The sequence below is a fragment of the Moschus berezovskii genome, chromosome 16 (assembly GCF_049115385.1).
Source record: "Moschus berezovskii isolate FMDL1 chromosome 16, NW_MosBer_1.0, whole genome shotgun sequence".
Taxonomy (NCBI): Eukaryota; Metazoa; Chordata; class Mammalia; order Artiodactyla; family Moschidae; genus Moschus; species Moschus berezovskii.
In genome coordinates, this window is record NC_142475.1 from 11,939,066 (window position 1) to 11,957,294 (window position 18,229).

General features: G+C 39.3%; 1 protein-coding gene across 5 annotated transcripts in view; it reads right to left on the reverse strand.

Annotated features, from left to right (window-relative positions):
* Positions 1–18,229, reverse strand: part of LOC129560125 (DNA repair and recombination protein RAD54B) — a 110,347-nt gene that overhangs the window by 66,134 nt on the left and 25,984 nt on the right. Inside the window, exon 1 of one of the 5 annotated variants that reach the window (XR_016039331.1) lies at positions 974–1,648. The exons of 2 other annotated variants lie outside the window; for them this stretch is intronic. Coding sequence is in view for 1 of the 3 variants with exons in the window: in XM_088844669.1 (XP_088700795.1) it covers positions 974–1,347 (374 nt within the window). In the remaining 2 variants the exon portion in view is untranslated. Of the gene's footprint in view, positions 1–973; positions 1,649–18,229 lie in introns of those variants that run through there. 2 more of the 5 variants (XM_088844669.1, XM_088844668.1) reach the window with 2 other exon arrangements.

An 18,229-nucleotide genomic window follows, 5' to 3' on the forward strand; every position in this document is an offset into this window, starting at 1 on the left:
ACTCTTTCACCAACAGGAAAGTACTTTGTAAAGTTAAGTTTGAAAGGTTCCTCAACTAGCGAGGAGTTTACAGTTTGCTTAAATTATTCCAAATGATTCAGAAAAAGCAAGAAGCTGCCATTTTTATCTTTTGCTGGGGGTTAAAATCTGAATTAGCAGTAAGATAATAGTTTTTTAAGATTTCCAGGCAAGTGGTTACGTAGAGCACAAAATTCAACCAAAAACCTGTTTCTAACCCATTTGCTCTTATTGACATATTAAAATTCATATTTTGATACCCTTGCAAAACACTATGGGACAGCTTAAAGTGAAACTAGACCATTAACATATAAAAGCAACAAAAACTTTTATTAATCTGAATCCTTAATTAGGCATTAACACCTTTTCCTGTTTCCTTGTCTCTTATGAGTCTAAATTTGAAAAATAAACTGTCTTAACATATACATGTGCAATGGTGCTACTAACAAGTTTACTTAATTGTTCATTTTAGGTTTTTAGATCAATTAATATTCAGGAAGTGTAGACAATGAAAATTCATAATAAAGCAAGGGTCCCATTTCTCCTGAAACTGCTAACTTTATACAAAACTGTAAATCCAATGAAATGTAATCTTAAGTGAAATAAGAAAAAGGTATCTCTCAGAAGCTAATTAAAAAAATTAATATTAAAGCTTCAAAAGTTTATGAGGTAATGTCACAAACTACATCCCATTTATTCCTCCCTAACCTTTACTTTTTACAAACTACAGAAGGAGGGAAGGGGGAAGGGAAGACAATCAACAGTGGCTTAAATCAAATGCAGCAGAAAAATTCCTTATAGCCTCACTTTTCTTGTTTAAGAATGCAAAACAAAGACACTATTCACTGCTCCCGTAGTGGAGATGTTTACTATGCATATCTCTATCACAACTAAGCCAGAGCCCAATAGATAGGAGGCGCCATAATTTTTCACAACAAAATAAAATAAAGCTTACCTTTGTATGTGGTTTCTGTCTCTTACCAGGCAAAAACTGGAAATCTGGGGAATCATCTCCATAACTTTCTTGGTTGGCTCAGAAATATTGCCTTTAAAATCTGACTGGGTCTCTTTTTGCTGCAATAGCTCCTGTTTGGCATATTCTTTGAGCCTTTTGTAAAGAGTGCGTAGGCCCTGCGCTGTTCGAGGAGGGCGGTCTACTCCAATTGCATTATAGTTAACTGCTATGATATCCCAACATCTATTCTTTTCCACTATCACTGAATGTTTGTTAGTGTGTTCTTCCAGAATTTTAACATATGGCTTCACAAGCTTTAACAAATCAAGCTTTTCAGATAAGGTAAAATTGGAAGATCTAGCTTTTCCTACCATTGTTCTTTTCAAATTAAGTAGGCAGTTTCTGAAACCACCATGCAGCTTTCAGCTCTGCTCAGCTCTTTTCACAAACAGAAAAAGATCAGGCTTAACTAGGCTAGCCTCATTTAGGCCCACGCCTACAGGGGAGGGTTTATTAAAATTCCTCCAGCTTAAGCTGACGCAGGTTCAGGAAATCTGCTTAAGCCAAGCCTGACCTACATAAAGCTTCTCACCGAAGAAGACAGGAAGGCACAAGCAAACCACACTTGCTTATAAAGAGAACAGCTCGAGACAGGATTTAATACACAAAGGTCTAGAGATAAGCATGGAACACAGCTAAAAACTGGCTAATTTAGTGAGAATATCAAATTTCGACACGTTTGCCTAGCTGATAGACTGAAACTGCATTGCAGTATTACTTTAACAAAAACAAAAGAGGAACTGTTTTGTGCTATTTGTTTACAAATCCAGTAGGCAGAAAAATGAAAAAACTAAAGATATGGAGTGGTGAGTGCAGTGATTCCTAACAGAGCCCTTATCACGGTTTCTGAGCTGCTGCTCGCTCTTACAAAATCTGCCTAATGCTGGTCTTGCTGTCAATCAGGAATTGCATATCCTCTAGCTAGTTAGGTTACACCCAGCTCAGACTCCACAGTAAAGCTAAGCTTCTCCTTCATTTTACAGTCTACAGTAGCCACCGTGTATTTTTCCCCCCAGTTACTTACAAAAAAAAATTTGAACACTAAATCTAAAAAGCAGATAAAAATGATTTTTAAAGCAATGGATTATTCCATGTGTAACGTACGCTGAATATGCTAGCCTGCTTTACCATGTGTAGAAAACACCATTCACAGAGAGAACTGCATAATAACGCCTTGAGAGCACACACACCAAAATCACACTGGCTCTTAGTACTGAGGAGGATTTCTGTTTAGCTCTATCCACACAGTTTGGACTATGAAAGCAGACAGACAGTCTAGTCATTTGCAAGGCTATCCATTTGTGTGTTTAGAATATATATCCTAATCTCTGTCTGAAAACATGATAAATAACAAAGTAAACAAGCCTATTTTCTCCTGATATACATGTTTTTCCAGACAGAAGAATGAATTAGAACATACTTCAACACAGTTACATTCAATCAAACAATTACTGAACACCTACCTATAATAATGTTCCCAAGCACTGAGAAGGACCCAAGGAAAACAAAGGTAAATACTGAACTGTCAGGGAAGCCCAAATCTAGAAATCTAGATACAGACCCTATCCAAAGAACTGCAGCTCTACAGAAATGTCATAAATTTTCAATACTTTGTTTTTCATTCTTTCAAAGGAAGAGAATTAAATTTATTAAGTTCTCACTCTGAGCGAAACAGTGTGCTAGGAGCTTTAAATATGCTATATGTCAGGAAAAAAAGTGAAAGACTGCCAGGCGCACTATAGGATGTTAGGTGTTTTCTGGCACACTCTAGAGGGTAATCTGATTATTTAGTGGTCTCACACTGGAGAAGGAAATGGCAACCCACTCCAGTGTTCTTGTCTGGAGAATCCCAGGGATGGGGGAGCCTGGTGGGCTTCCGTCTATGGGGTCACACAGAGTCGGATACGACTGAAGTGACTTAGCAGCAGCAGCAGCCTTTCACTGTTTTTCAGTAGTTTTATTGCTGAGAAAGACTGCAGAAAATAGTCATGTAAATGATTCTGGTCCATAGAGAAGCAAACTGAAAACTGACCTGCTCCAACCACCTGATCAGTTACTTGAAGGAAACCAAGAACACAGGATATATACTATCTTTAAATACAAGTGTTGTGTTAAGAAATGAAGTGCTAATGGAAACATGAAAAATCATTCAATCTATCAAGGAAATGTATACCAAAAATGATTTTCATTCATAAGACTGGCAAAACTTTTAATGACTGAAAGTATCAGGAGTGGATGAAGGTGCAGGACTATTCAGGAAATGTTCATGGGAGGGTAAAATGGCTTTTGTGATGGCAATCTGAGAGTATCTATTCATAGTTCACATGTGCAAAAACTTTTAAAATTGCAGTAATTTTACTTCTCAGAATCTACCTGGAAAAATACTCAAACACACAAGGCCTTCTTAGTAGGTGCATAGTACTGGGAGCAATCTAACAGCAATCAGTTGGGAACAAGTTAAAGTCACTAAAGTATATTCATACTATGGTCAACCCCGGGCAGCATTAAAATGCAAGAGGCAGATTTCTATGTATTGACACAAAACAAGCTCCAAAATAAATGGTAAGTAAAAAAAAAGCAAGTAAAACAAAAATACAATTCCATATGCTTATCAAAAACACCCAAACCTAAATATTTCTGTGGGTACAGAAAATATATATTTAGGTACAGAATGCAGGTCAATACACAGGTAATGACACTCCAAAAGGTCTAGAACTCCACTGTCTAATTACAGGAGCCATGAGCCACAGCCAGCTATTGAGCAATTTTTTTTTTTTTTGGCCCTGCGGCACATGGGCTAGGTTCCCCAACTAAGGATCAAACCCACAACTGCTGCAGTGGAAGCACAGTCTTAACCACTGGACCACCAGGGAAGTCCATCTACTGAGCACTTTAAATGTGGTTAATGGGATGAACAGATTGTTTTTATTTTACTGCCGTGCTGTGCTTAATCGCTCAGTCGTGTCCAACTCTTTGGGACTCCAGGGACTGTAGCCTGCCAGGCTCTTCTGTCCACGGGGATTCTCCAGCCAAGAATACTTGAGAGGGTTGCCATGCCCTCCCCTCCAGGGGATCGTCCCCACTCAGGGATCAAACCAAGGTCTCCTGCATTACAGGCAGATTCTTCACCATCTGAGCCACCAGGGAAGCCCAAGAATACTGGAGTGGGTAGCCTATCTCTTCTCCAGGGGATCTTCCTGACCCAGGAATCCAACCGGCACCTCCTGCATTGCAGGCAGATTCTTTACCAGATGAATTACAAGAGAAGCCCTAGTTTTTAATTGATAAAAACACAATTTTTTAACTGAAGCAGCATATTATTCCATTAAACACAACTTCATTGTTTGGACAGAATTACATTTGTACTTAACCCTTTTGTCACAAATGATTCTATTGTTTCTAGTATTACTGACAAGAACTCCCTCCTTGACCAAACTTTAATCAGGCTCCTCTAAGCCTTCGTCTCAACTAGCAAGAATCCTACTAAACCAGTTTACAGACAATCCCCCTACCCTTGAAACCTAACCAAATTGTTGACATTCCCACCCTTAATACCTAACCAAGTTTTTCTCAGTAATTTTTTACCTGACTGCCTTACCCTGCCCACTGGCTACAAACCCCTGTTGCAGCAGCATCTGAGTTCAGTCTCTCTCCCCTGTTGGAACAGTCTTGAGTAAAGTCCTCTTGCCTGTTTTAACTTGTCGATACAATTTTTCTTGACACTACACATAATCACATCACCAGTGCAGTCAATCTTAAATCAGAGACTCTGTTTGAATGAATTTTTTCTATGCATTGATATGATTTGTTTGAATATTTTATGCAAACAGCACAAATTACACTGACACCCTGTGTAAACTGTAACTGATTATTAATCTCAGCTACTTATTCTGTAACTATAATTAATTTTCTAGCCAAAAAATAATGAGCAAAAATTTTAATGTAAAAAAGTGTACTACTGATACAAAATTAAATGCAGGTGTAGAAGCTAGTACTCTTATTGAAATAATACAGAAAAAAAGAGAACTAAAGCATATTGCATATTTCACATTGAATAACAAATGTAATTTACTAAGCAGAACAGGAATAAGTTGCCCAGTACATTTTAAAAGCTTAAAGAAAGTAAACTAAACAATACTAAGAGACATTTTCAACACAAACATAATAAACCTGACAAGCAACAAACAAGAACTGAGGAAGTTTAGTCACCTCAAATCAAAATTAAATATACAGAAATATTTTTAAATAATATGTAACAAGGTCTGATCTTGCAACTTTGGTCAGCTATAAAATGGTTTCTTGCACTCACAAAAAAAGAAAACCATTTTTAGACAAAGAAATGGTAAAAATATATATTATTTCAGTTGTGGAAATTTTATCAGAAATTATGGAGAAAAGATTTTAAAAGATATTTTAAAAATGAAAGACCTTCAATTAAGCAACCAACAATTGCCTATAGAATATGAGACCTAACATATCGAACATCAATTGATTCAATATTTTTTAAATTGCTAACAGTTTCCTTTAGATTTAAATGAGTTCTACGATAAAAGAGATACTGCCCTATTAACATATGAGTCACATTTTATCGCAAAAGGTTTTCAAAGTTAAAAAGAAATGTTACCAATTCATGACCAAATAGATATATGAACTCTTAACACAGGTATGTTTTAATCTTCTACATCTGTCAAAGAATTTCAGCTACACATGGAACAAAAAACAGTTCTACTACAATAGATGCTGCTCTGTTAAGTCTAAAAACCCAGATTTATTGAAATTTTAAAACAAGAAATTAATATTTCATTTATTACTGTTCCATATACATATGATAATACTTTGCTCAACTTTCTAGAGGAGAATCTATGACGAGTGTCATGACTATGTTATTAAACATCTGGAGGACTTTCCTGGTGGTACAGGGGTTAAGAATCCTCCTGCCAATGTAGGGTACAGGGTTTGATCCCTGGTCTGGGAAGATTCCACGTGCCTGGGGGCAACTATGCCCATACACCACTAGTGAGCCCACGCTCTGGAGCGCATGCCCTGCAACAGAAGCCACCATGATGAGCCCAAGTGCTGCACCTGGGGAAAGCCCATGCGCAACCACAAAGACCCAGTAAAGCGAAAAGTAATAAAATAGTAAATAATTAATTAAAAAAAAACACTTGGAATACATATGGAAATATAAATTCTTGGAACTGGTTAAAAAAAGAACACAATTTATTTATTAATTTTTCTGGGTTTTTGCCAGTGCTCATTGGTTGGATCATGAAGAGTTTTATAAATTACTGTACTATCTATAAAATTTATAATTTTTATTGCCTGTGATTATGGGAGATAATAACTCCAATAATCCAACCAACCCAAGATTTTTAACTGAACCGAAGATTTTTTAAAAAAACAAAAGGGACACTTGCTAAACTGCCAATGCAGGAGATGTAAGAGATGACGGTTCGATCCCTGGGATGGGAAGATTCCCTGGAGGAGGGCATGGCAACCCACTCCAGTGTTCTTGCCTGGAGAATTCCATGGACAAAGGAGCCTGGAGGGCTACAGTCCATGGGGTCGCAAAGAGTCAGACATGACTGAAGAAGAGACTTAGCATGCACACACAGCTTTACTTATAGTATTTTAGACAGTTGCATGGGGAGAATGTATTTAGGTACATTAATCTCAATGAGTGCATGATGTATTTTGAAGAAAATGTACTGATGTTTACAACTTTAAAATTCATTTTTTTAAAAGTAAGACAGACTGATTAATGAACAGACACGCAAAAAAGCAAATACAATAAAATTTTAATAGTGGAACCTAGGTGGTTGGTGTATGGGTAGTCAATGTAAAACTATCAATGTTTCTTTATGTTTCAAAATTATACGTTCAAAAAATTACCCTTAAAAATAAATACAGCTGCTAATATATGTTAACTCTTTAGCTATAAAAAATGTGGGAAGTTTGGACAAAGCTGTATTTCTAAAGTAGAATTTAGATGATTGGATCTACTAAATTTAATAAATAAGGAACAACTCATCCCAGAAGGAAATGGCAACCCACTCCAATGTTCTTGCCTGGAGAATCCCAGGGATGGGGGAGCCTGGTGGGCTTCCGTCTATGGGGTCATACAGAGTCGGACACGACTGAAGTGACTTAGCAGTAGCAGCATCCCACTAGGAATAATCCCTATTGCACTTTCAGACTGTGCCATCCAGCCTCCAAGGGGCACAGAGTGCCACCCTCAAGCTCTGAGGTGTGGTGTTTTGTCCAACATCAGATGTGGCGGGAGGAGTCAGTCCCTCCCAGAGTGTGGGGTTGTAGTGATTTTTTTCCATGAACTACTTGTTAGATAAAAAGAGTACATGACTACTGAGATTATTTCCAGATTTTAGGGAGATTTTTTCTTTAAAAAGGCACAGATTTGCTATCTTATAATCTGTGTCTTTGCCCAGGGTCTCTGGCAAACAGGGCCTGAAACGATGACTGGAATGCTGTGGCTTTCCTTGGGTATTGCAAACACAGGGCATCAAGAGTGAAGAAAAGTAAACTGAGGCAAGGAACCACGTAAAGTCCTGGCTTGGGGACTTCCCTGGAGGTCCAGTGGTTAAGACTCTGCACTTTCACTGAAAGAGGCATGGGTTCGATCCCTGGTCAGGGAACTAAGATCCTGCATGCCACATGGACAATAAATAAATAAATACTATTTTTTATAGTGCTGGTTACCACTTTATAACAAGCTATAAAAAGACAGAGTAGGCCACTTGGCGAATGCATCCACTTGGTCCTCTCCTTGGAACACCTCCTAACACACTGTAAAAAGAAACAGAGTAGTCCATGGAGGGAAAAGAGGAATTTATCTGGCAGATTCCCTCCTGTCTCCCAATCCTCAAAGACCAAGCTCACACCTCTAGGAATAACCTCTACCGCACTTGCAGACTGTGTCATCCAGCCTCCACAGGGGCACGGAGTGCTACCCCCGAGCTCTGTGGCACAGTGTTTCATCCAAGATCGGAAGCGGCAGAAGAAGTCAGTCCCTCGCAGAGTGTGGTTCATCGGCCTGCGAGGTAGTGGTCACTGTGAGGTGCTGGCTCAGGTGAAGCAGCAGGCCGGCCTCCAGAGGCAGGGCAAGGGAACAGTTGATCCAGGAGGCACACGATGTCCAGAGAATCCAAGAAGGCATATTTCACACCACAGGATGTGAGGAAGATGAGACTTTTAAAAAAATCTTCCACATGGGGTTAAAAGCCAGGGTGAATCCAAGCCCTGAGAATCATTCTCAGTTACAGCATTTACATCTCATACTTCACCACTGTGCCTTGGGGATGACACCCTGAAATGCTACGCACTCACGAGAATCCCAGGGACGGGGGAGCCTGGTGGGCTTCCTTCTATGGGGTCGCACAGAGTCGGACACGACTAAAGTGACTTAGCAGCAGCAGCAGCACGACAGTCAAAACTGGGAATTCCCTGGCGGTTCAGTGGTTAGCTTTCACTGCCTCCGGCCCAGAGTTCAATCCCTGGTCAGGGAACTAAGACGCCATAAGCCAGGTGGCATGGTCAAAAAAAATAAAGACAATCAAAACCCCTGTTAACAGGGATCTAGAAAATCCTTACAGAACTGAAGGAAATCTAAGAAGGAAAAACTTAGTGCTCTCCTAAGCTTCTTTTCTTTCACACCCCCTCCAACACATGCTGGATGTTCTACAATTCAGCTCAATTCCGATGCTATCTACCTGGAGACAGCATCACGTATCACAGGTTTGGAGCTCAGTCCTACAAGACTGCTCCCACCCCACTTCAGATGCCCATCACAGGCCAGGTTTTCAGTTGTGCTTCTGACCCACCAGCTATAAACCAGGGGTTCCCATGACCCCACCTCAGGTTCGGTTAGTTTGCTAGAGCAGCTCACAGAACTCAGGAAAACAGCTTGCTTACTTTTATGAATTTATTACAAAAGCATATGATAAAAGATGAACATTCAGAGGGAAGAGATGTGTAGGCAAGGCATAGGGGGAAAGCTCAGAGTGTCCATGCCCTCTCTGGACACCGCCACTCTCTCAGCACCTCCATATGTTCACCAAGCCCAAAGCCCTCCCTACCCCATGTGTGCCTGCTATGTCGCTTCAGTTGTGTCAGACTCTCTGCGACCGCATGGACTGTAGCCCGCCAGGCTCCTCTGTTCGTGGGATTATCCAGGCAAGAATACTGGAGTGGGTTGCCAGGCACTCCTTCAGGGGATCTTCCCGACCCAGGGATTGAATCCACATCTTTAATGTCCCCTGTACTGGCAGGTGGGTTCTTAACCACTAGCGCCACCTGGGAAGTCCCGTACCCCATACTCTTGGGATTTTTATGGTGGTTTCATCATATTGGCATGATCAACCATCAGCCCCACTTTCAGTCCATCTCCCTTCTCTAGACAATGGGAACGAGGCTAAAAATTCCAGGCTTCTAATCATAGCTTAGTCTTTCTGGAGACCAGCCCTCAACCAGGAGCCCACCCAGAATCACCTCAAAAGTGATAAAAACAAAAGACATTTCTATCACCCAGGAAATTCCAAGGGATTTAGGAACTGTGTGTCAGGAATTGAGGTCAAAGGCCAAACATTAGGAAAAAAAGATGCTCCTACTGCTCTTATCACTGAGGAACTTACAAAGGTTTTAGGAACTCCGTGCCAGGAACTGGGGGGTAGAGACCAGTACAGATATTTTCTATTATCTCACAGAGTCAAATTACGAAACATTACTCCAGCCATTCTGTGTGAATCTCTATACAATCTAAATTTACACACATTTTCTTTAAAAAGCTCCCAGACATCTATTAAGGAACTCAGTTTGGCCAAGCCTTGTCTTTGGGGTAAGAAACTGTGAGCTAAAGGAGACTGCCCCAGAAGCCAGCTGGGAGGAGTCTAGCCTTCTGTTAAATTTGGTATACTAAAAATGTTGCTAAAGCTACTCGTCTTTGGACATTTTTTCACTTAATCATCTTTCAGTATAGTTAATATGGCTGTTCGCCCAGCATGTAGCTACCAGGAAATGTGGGTGAGATAGCTCCCACATCCTGGAAGGAGACAGAGAGTGGGAATCTGATAATTTTCAAAAGCCACTAAGGCTTCTTCTTCACTGTGGTACCCTAGGTCTAAGGTGAGGAAACCCAGTGCATACAGGAAAGTAACTCAATATCAGCACAAAGTTAAGACACATTATTTAATGAGTATGAGTAGGGGTAATACATATGTCATCAGATTGATGAGAAAAAGGAAGTGCGTGGTGCCAAGAGTTGCCGGTATCTATCATTTAACATGAGGGGAACCAGTGTAGGAATGAAGTCAATCCTGTGGAGGACAGAAAAAGTAGAAAGAAACTGGGCTCATAATGCCATCCTTTAAACTGCTACACCAGTCATCCTGAAGCCTGCATTTTCCAGCTACACATGCTAATATTAACAAAATTCATATTTACAGTCCAATATTTTTACCAATACTTGAACAAAGGGAGAGGATATATGTATGCTGCTGCTGCTAAGTCACTTCAGTCGTGTCCGACTCTGTGCGACCCCATAGATGGAAGCCCACCAGGCTCCCCCTTCCCTGGGATTCTCCAGGCAAGAACACTGGAGTGGGTTGCCATTTCCTTCTCCAATGTATGAAAGTGAAAAGTGAAAGTAAAGTCGCTCAGTCGTGTCTGACCCTTAGCGACCCCACAGACTGCAGCCTACCAGGCTCCTCCATCCATGGGATTTTCAAGGCAAGAATACTGGAGTGGTTTGCCATTGCCTTCTCCGGGGGATATATGTATACCTATGGCTGATTCCTGCTGAGGTTTGACAGAAAACAAAATTCTGTAAAGCAATTATCCTTCAATTAAAAAACAAATAAATTTTTAAAAAGCATATTAACTGATATAATATTTTTTTAAATCTTTACATTGTGTTTATCCTGTTTGCCTATTTTACATTGCTTAAATCACCACTTGTCCACACTTTATTTTTAAATGAGGATTCGAGTAAGACGCAAGATGTAAACACAGTTCAATCTCTAAACAGTAGAGGCTGAACACCATTATGATTTCAATTATTCCATACTAAGTTTCCCAAAGCATAAAGCATATTGCCAGATTAATCTGTTGCTGTTTTGTTGTTATTCAGTCGTGTCCGACTCTTTGCAACCCCATGGACTGCAGCACACCAGGCTCTTCTATCCTCCACTATATCCCAGAGTTTGCTCAAATTCATCTCCACTGAGTCAGTGATGCTAAATAACCATCTCATCCTCTGCCACCCCCTCCTCTTTTTGCCTTCAGTCTTTCCCAACATCAGGGTCTTTTCCAATGACTCTGCTCTTTGCACCAGGGGGCCAGAATATTGGAGCTTCAGTTTAGCAACAGTCCTTTCAATGAATATTCAAGGTTGATTTCCTTTAAGATTGACTAGATTGATCTCCTTGCAGTCCAAGGGACTCTTAAGAGTCTTCTGCAGCACCACAATTTGAAAGCATCAATTCTTCAGTGCTCAGCCTTCTTTATGACCCTTTCCCATGAGTGCCCATCTTTGGAAAAAAAGCAAGCAATTCTCTATATTCAGGAGAGAATTTGGTAATTCAATCTCCTAGAGTCCTGGATAATACTTAAGTAATTTCAAACAAGACTCAAGACTCAAGATATTTGGAGGGATGCGTATAGGAGGCTCAGTATGCAAATAACTAGGATTGTTTTTTACTGGTCTGATTTCAGGTTAAAGTTGAATGTATTGACTCACTTCCAAGTCAGGAATTCAAAAGAATAGTCCCAGTATATAGACTTCCTCAAAAGCCATTCTTTATCCTGAGAACTACAGGCAAATATTTTGGGGAGAATTATTTTCACTAGTATTTTTAAAAGATGTAGGAATACACCTGTCATGTTTTCCCAGTTTAGCAGATTTGGCTCCTGACATTGGTGAATAATCTGGACTGGGAAATAACTTAGAAACCTACTTATTCCTCGACCCAAATCTTCATAAAAGAGCCTGAAAGGACAAGAGATAGCCTCCTAAATTCTTAATATATTTTTCTTTGGTGAAAAAAAGGACATGATGTCTCTGATTCCTTACAATTATATTAAAAAGAGTCACTAAAGAGAAAAAATTATTCACCATTTAATTGGTCACAAATTAAAAACAAAAACAAAACACCATAGTTCACATTCAAATATCTTATAAGGCTTCAGTTCAGTTCAGTTCAGTCGCCCAGTCGTGTCCGACTCTTTGTGACCCCATGAACCACAGCTCGCCAGGCCTCCCTGTCCATCACCAACTCCCGGAGCTCACTCAAACTCATGTCCATCGAGTCGGTAATGCCATCCAGCCATCTCATTCTCTGTCGTCCCCTTCTCCTCCCACCCCCAATCCCTCCCAGCATCAGACTCTTTTCCAGTGAGTCAACTCGTCACATGAGGTGGCCAAAGTATTGGAGTTTCAGCTTTAGCATAAGTCCTTCCAATGAACACCCAGGATTAATCTCCTTTAGAATGGACTGGTTGGATTTCCTTGCAGTCCAAGGGACTCTCAAGAATCTTCTCCAGCACCACAATTCAAAAGCATCAATTCTTCGGTGCTCAGCTTTCTTCACAGTCCAACTCTCACATCCATACATGACCACAGGAAAAACCATAGCCTTGACTAGACGGACCTTTATTGGCAAAGTAATGTCTCTGCTTTTTAATATGCTATCTAGGCTGGTCATAACTTTCCTTCCAAGGAGTAAGCGTCTTTTAATTTCCTGGCTGCAATCAGCATCTGCAGTGATTTTGGAGCCATCAAAGTCTCTTTGAAGACCACATAACAATACAACGAAAATGAACCCATAAAAAGCTGACATGATAGGTACTTAGAGATTGATTTGAATATCAAAGGATTTCAGGCCTTTGGGAAGAATTAAGGAACCCATTCGCAGTGATTTTGGAGCCCAAAAAAATAAAGTCTGACACTGTTTCCACATCTATTTCCCATGAAATGATGGGACCAGATGCCATGATCTTTGTTTTCTGAATGTTGAGCTTCAAGCCAACCTTTTCACTCTCCTCTTTCACTTTCATCAAGAGGCTTTTGAGTTCCTCTTCACTTTCTGCCATAAGGGTGGTATCACCTGCATATCTGAGGTTATTGATATTTCTCCCGGCAATCTTGATTCCAGCTTGTGCTTCTTCCAGCCCAGCGTTCCTCATGATGTACTCTGTATATAAGTTAAATAAGCAGGGTGACAATATACAACCTTGACGTACTCCTTTTCCTATTTGGAACCAGTCTGTTGTTCCACGTCCAGTTCTAACTGTTTATTCCTGACCTGCATACAGGTTTCTCAAGAGCCATGAAATTACAAGACGCTTACTCCTTGGAAGGAAAGTTATGACCAACCTAGATAGTATATTAAAAAGCAGAGACATTACTTTGCCAACAAAGGTCCGTCTAGTCAAGGCTATGGTTTTTCCTGTGGTCATGTATGGATGTGAGAGTTGGACTGTGAAGAAAGCTGATTGCCAAAGAAGTGATGCTTTTGAACTGTGGTGCTGGAGAAGACTCTTGAGAATCCCTTGGACTGCAAGGAGATCCAACCAGTCCATTCTAAAGGAGATCAGTTCTGGGTGTTCATTGGAAGGACTGATGCTAAAGCTGAAACTCCAATACTTTGGCCACCTCATGTGATGAGTTGTCTCACTGGAAAAGACTCTGATGCTGGGAAGGATTGGGGGCGGGAGGAGAAGGGGACGACAGAGAATGAGATGGCTGGATGGCATCACCGACTCGATGGACTTGAGTTTGAGTGAACTCCAGAAGTTGGTGATGGACAGGGAGGCCTGGCGTGCTGTGATTCATGGGGTCGCAGAGTCGGACACGACTGAGCGACTGAACTGAACTGAAGAAACCCACAAATATTTTGCAAAAATGATCCTTTTTATGATGGTGCTGTCAATAAAAGCATACATAAAGAAGCCTTAACATGCCATAATTTTCATTTGATTTTGCTCAAATAACCATTTTTTCATATCCCTAACTCTCTTTTTCTATAACATTTACTACTAATTATTGTCCCTTTTTAGTAGACTGCCTCCATACAAGGGAAATGAATTAATAAATATATTTAGGTTAATGATGACCAATTATTTCACTATCAAAGAAAGTGCTGCAGCTATGGAAGAGTAAGGACTAGACTGAATCCTGTGGTGCTAAACTGGAGCTGGAGTACTGGTATGAAACCATGGTTTTTAATGGAGATTAAAAAATAGAGATATATTAATAAATACATATCCTAACCCTGATCACAGAAGGGTTAAAAGGAGTAACACTGCAGTAATAATGAGCTTACTTAGTCCCCAGATCTTGGTTTTTAAATAGCATTTTCCATTAAAAATGAATCAGGACCCTTGGTTAATTTCAATAACTGGGGCAAAGAAGATCTTACTGTGTCAGACAGTGCTCAAAAATTCATGGGGATTGTCCAAAAGACACAGGAGCCCTTGTAAAGAGGTTTCCATTGGTCAAATCTGAGGCAATCTGAGAATCACAATAAATGATAACGTATCGGTTCAGTTCAGTTCAGTCACTCAGTCGTGTCCGACTCTTTGCGACCCCATGAATCACAGCATGCCAGGCCTCTCTGTCCATCACCAACTCCCGGAATTCACTCAAACACAGGTCCATCGAATCGGTGATGCCATACAGCCATCTCATTCTCTGTCGTCCCCTTCTCCTCCTGCCCCCAATAACAGATCACAACCCATTAAATAAAAATTTAAGAATCTGTAAAAATTAACAAGTAAATGAGAGAAGGAAAAGTTCTAGCTTAACCTCAAAATGCTAACTAATAAATACAGATGCAACAAGAAAATCACCATTTAGCAACAATCACAGTGATCATATTTAGGCAAGAATCAAAGCTAAAACTACTGGATGAAAGTCTGATTAAATACAAGATATCTACATAGTCTCAAAGTATCTCCACATAGATACTTACTAAGTTCAGTTCAGTTCAGTCGCTCAGTTATGTCCGACTCTCCGCGACCCCATGAATCACAGCACGCCAGGCCTTCCTGTCCATCACCAACTCCCGGAGTTCACTCAAACTCATGTCCACAGAGTCGGTGATGCCATCCAGCCATCTCATTCTTGGTCGTCCCCTTCTCCTCCCGCCCCCAACCTTTCCCAGCATCAGAGTCTTTTCCAGTGAGTCAACTCGTCACATGAGGTGGCCAAGTACAAAGGCAAAATTAATAATTTTATTGTGACGAAACCTAGTAGACTTCAATGTATTCAAATAACCACACTTACTGTCACTAATAATAGGACAAACTGATATCATATCCCTCCTAATGATACAGTAAGAATTATTTCTGTGATATTTCTGCCAGAAATGTATAGCCTAAATCTACTCATGAGAAAACACCAAACTAATGCAAATTGAAGAACACTACATAAATGAGTGGCCTATAATTTTAAAAATATTAAAATACTGCACAGAAGACAAGCAAAGACTAAGAAATTGTTCAAGACTAAAGGAGACTAAAGAGACATGACAACTATATACAACATTCTTGGGCTAGCAGAAAAAATGTTCACATATTCATTTTTTTAAAGTTCCTACAAATTATCATGCTAAGTGAAGTAAGCCAGACAAACAAAATACTATATATTATCACTTACATGTGGAATAAAATTTAAAAAAAAAAGACACAAATGAACTTACATACAAAACAGAAACAAATTCACAGATATAGAAAAGAAACTATGGTTACTGAAGAGGAAGGAAAGGGATAAATTACAAGGTTGGGATTAATATATACTCTACTACTACATATAAAATAGATAACCAATAAGGACCTACTGTCTAGCACAAGGTATATTCTATATAATAACCTATAATGGAAAAAAATCTGAAAAAGAATGTGTGCATACACACACACACACACACACATATATAAAACCAAATCATCCTGCTATACAGCAGAAATTAACACTGTAATTAAATCAACTGTACTTCAATTTTTTTTAATTTTAATTTATTTTTTGCCATAAAGGTTATCATTGGGACAACTCACTCTCTCAAGTTGAGTGAGATCTGTGGATCAGATGATAGTATTATATCAAAGTTAATTTCCTAATTATGATGGTTATACTTTTGTACTTTATAGAAGCTTATCCTTATATTCAGGAAATATTACATAATGCTGACTTTAGAGTAATGAAGCACCACGTCAGCAGCTTATTCTCATCTGGTTCAGAAAAATTACACACACACACACAAATGTGGTAAAATATGTGGAAATTCTTTGTACTATTCTTTGAATTTTCCTGTAAATTTGAAATAATCTCAAAATACAACATTAAGAAGTTTAACTTAAAAGGCTCAAGAAAATATTTTAACGATTAGATTGTCAAATACCAAAAATTGCAAGTATATACTCCCATATAGATTTAGCATCACAGTAAATGACATACGGTGTCTATACATTGATGGTGAGAATACAAACTTGTATTAGCCTGTGCAGAGGGCAATTCCTCAACATGATCCATCAAAATGATAAATGCACATACCTTGAGACCCTACTCCAAGATATCCTAAGAATATATCATCACATATGATTATAATATGTGGATATTCATTGTAGCTTTGTTTGTAATAAGATACCAAACAATCTAAATATCCATTAATACAGAACTGGTTAAGTACAACTGGCAAATTCACACAATGGAATATTATGTTTTAAAAAGAATGAGGTAGCAGAGTTCCCTGGTGGCCCAGTGGTTAAGATTCTGGACCCTCACTGCTCTGGCTAAGGTTCAACCCTTGGTCACGGAACAATGAGATCCCACAAAACAAACAGAGCAGCCAAAAAAAAAGATGAGGTAGTTCTAAATGTACTTAAAAACGATTTCAAAGATAAGCATTTATAAATTAATTATACACCAATAAAATTCAAAAATCACATTAATGTGATAGTGATATTTTACTGAAATTAACCTGCTAATCACAATATAAACACTGTACCAAAAGATACAGCATGAGTTCTTTCATGTCCAACTATCTTCTTCTCCAATACAGCATGTGTGTGTGTGTGTGTGTGTGTGTGCTTGCGCACACACACTCAATTGTGTCAGACGAGTCTTTGCAAACCCAAGACTCAATTCTTTGGCTATCCTTAATGTGAACAGACAAAACCTGCATTTGGTAGAATACCTCCTTTTGTCTTCCTCTGTTCTCATTTGCAGACATGAAATCCTGCAAGAGTACTCAATTTTACGGTGGCCATCCAAAAGATCCAACATATGCATACATACTTTTAGCATATCATTTAAAAGAAAACACAAAATTCTAAGTTTCTCTGAGAATTTATAAACCCCTGAAAACATGTCCAAACATCTCTAAGGACCTAAAACCTATCTGGAAAACACTTATCCCGCCAACAGAGAGAGATTTTATCATTTCCTTTTTATATCCTTTATCTTCCCCTCTTCCATGCCGCTTTCCTTTCAACCTACGACACACTACCTTTAAAAAAAACAACCAAAAAATCTCTCTGGTGCCCTGCTATCCCTCAAGATACCACTCCTTCCGTCAAAACCACATTTCTGTACTGATTTACATACATTATTTATTTAATACACTGTCTCCATTTGCCTGTTTCCACTCATCACATATCCATTACAATACAGCTTTTGTTCCAAACACTTTCTGAAACTATACTCTCAAGTATTACCAAAACCTGCAAACTGTAATGTTCCAGCAGCTACTTCTTGACTTCTCTAAAGCACTTGAGAGCCAAAGGGCTTAGCCAAGACTCAACTACAAGTTTTTCAAAATCCCTTTATTTAGTCATAAAATGTTTTTTAATTTATCCTGTTTGACTTACAGCTCAAAAAGGACAAAGTTACTGCCTTTTTATGCCACAGTTTAGTGAAGGAAAATCAGGTAAATATTAATAGATAAAATATAATGAGTATAGTTCAACAGCCTGAGGGAGAATTAATGGTCTAATCTTATACTTCATCACAATGAAAAGGAATCAGAAAGAATCAAAGATTCCTTTGTTTTTCTAAAGACTGTAAGTATAGCCATGAGCATCAGGAGGTCTTCAGTTCAGTTCAGTTCAGTCGCTCAGTCGTGTCCGACTCTCCGCGACCCCATGAATTACAGCACGCCAGGCCTCCTAGGACTCTATTAATTTCCAAGG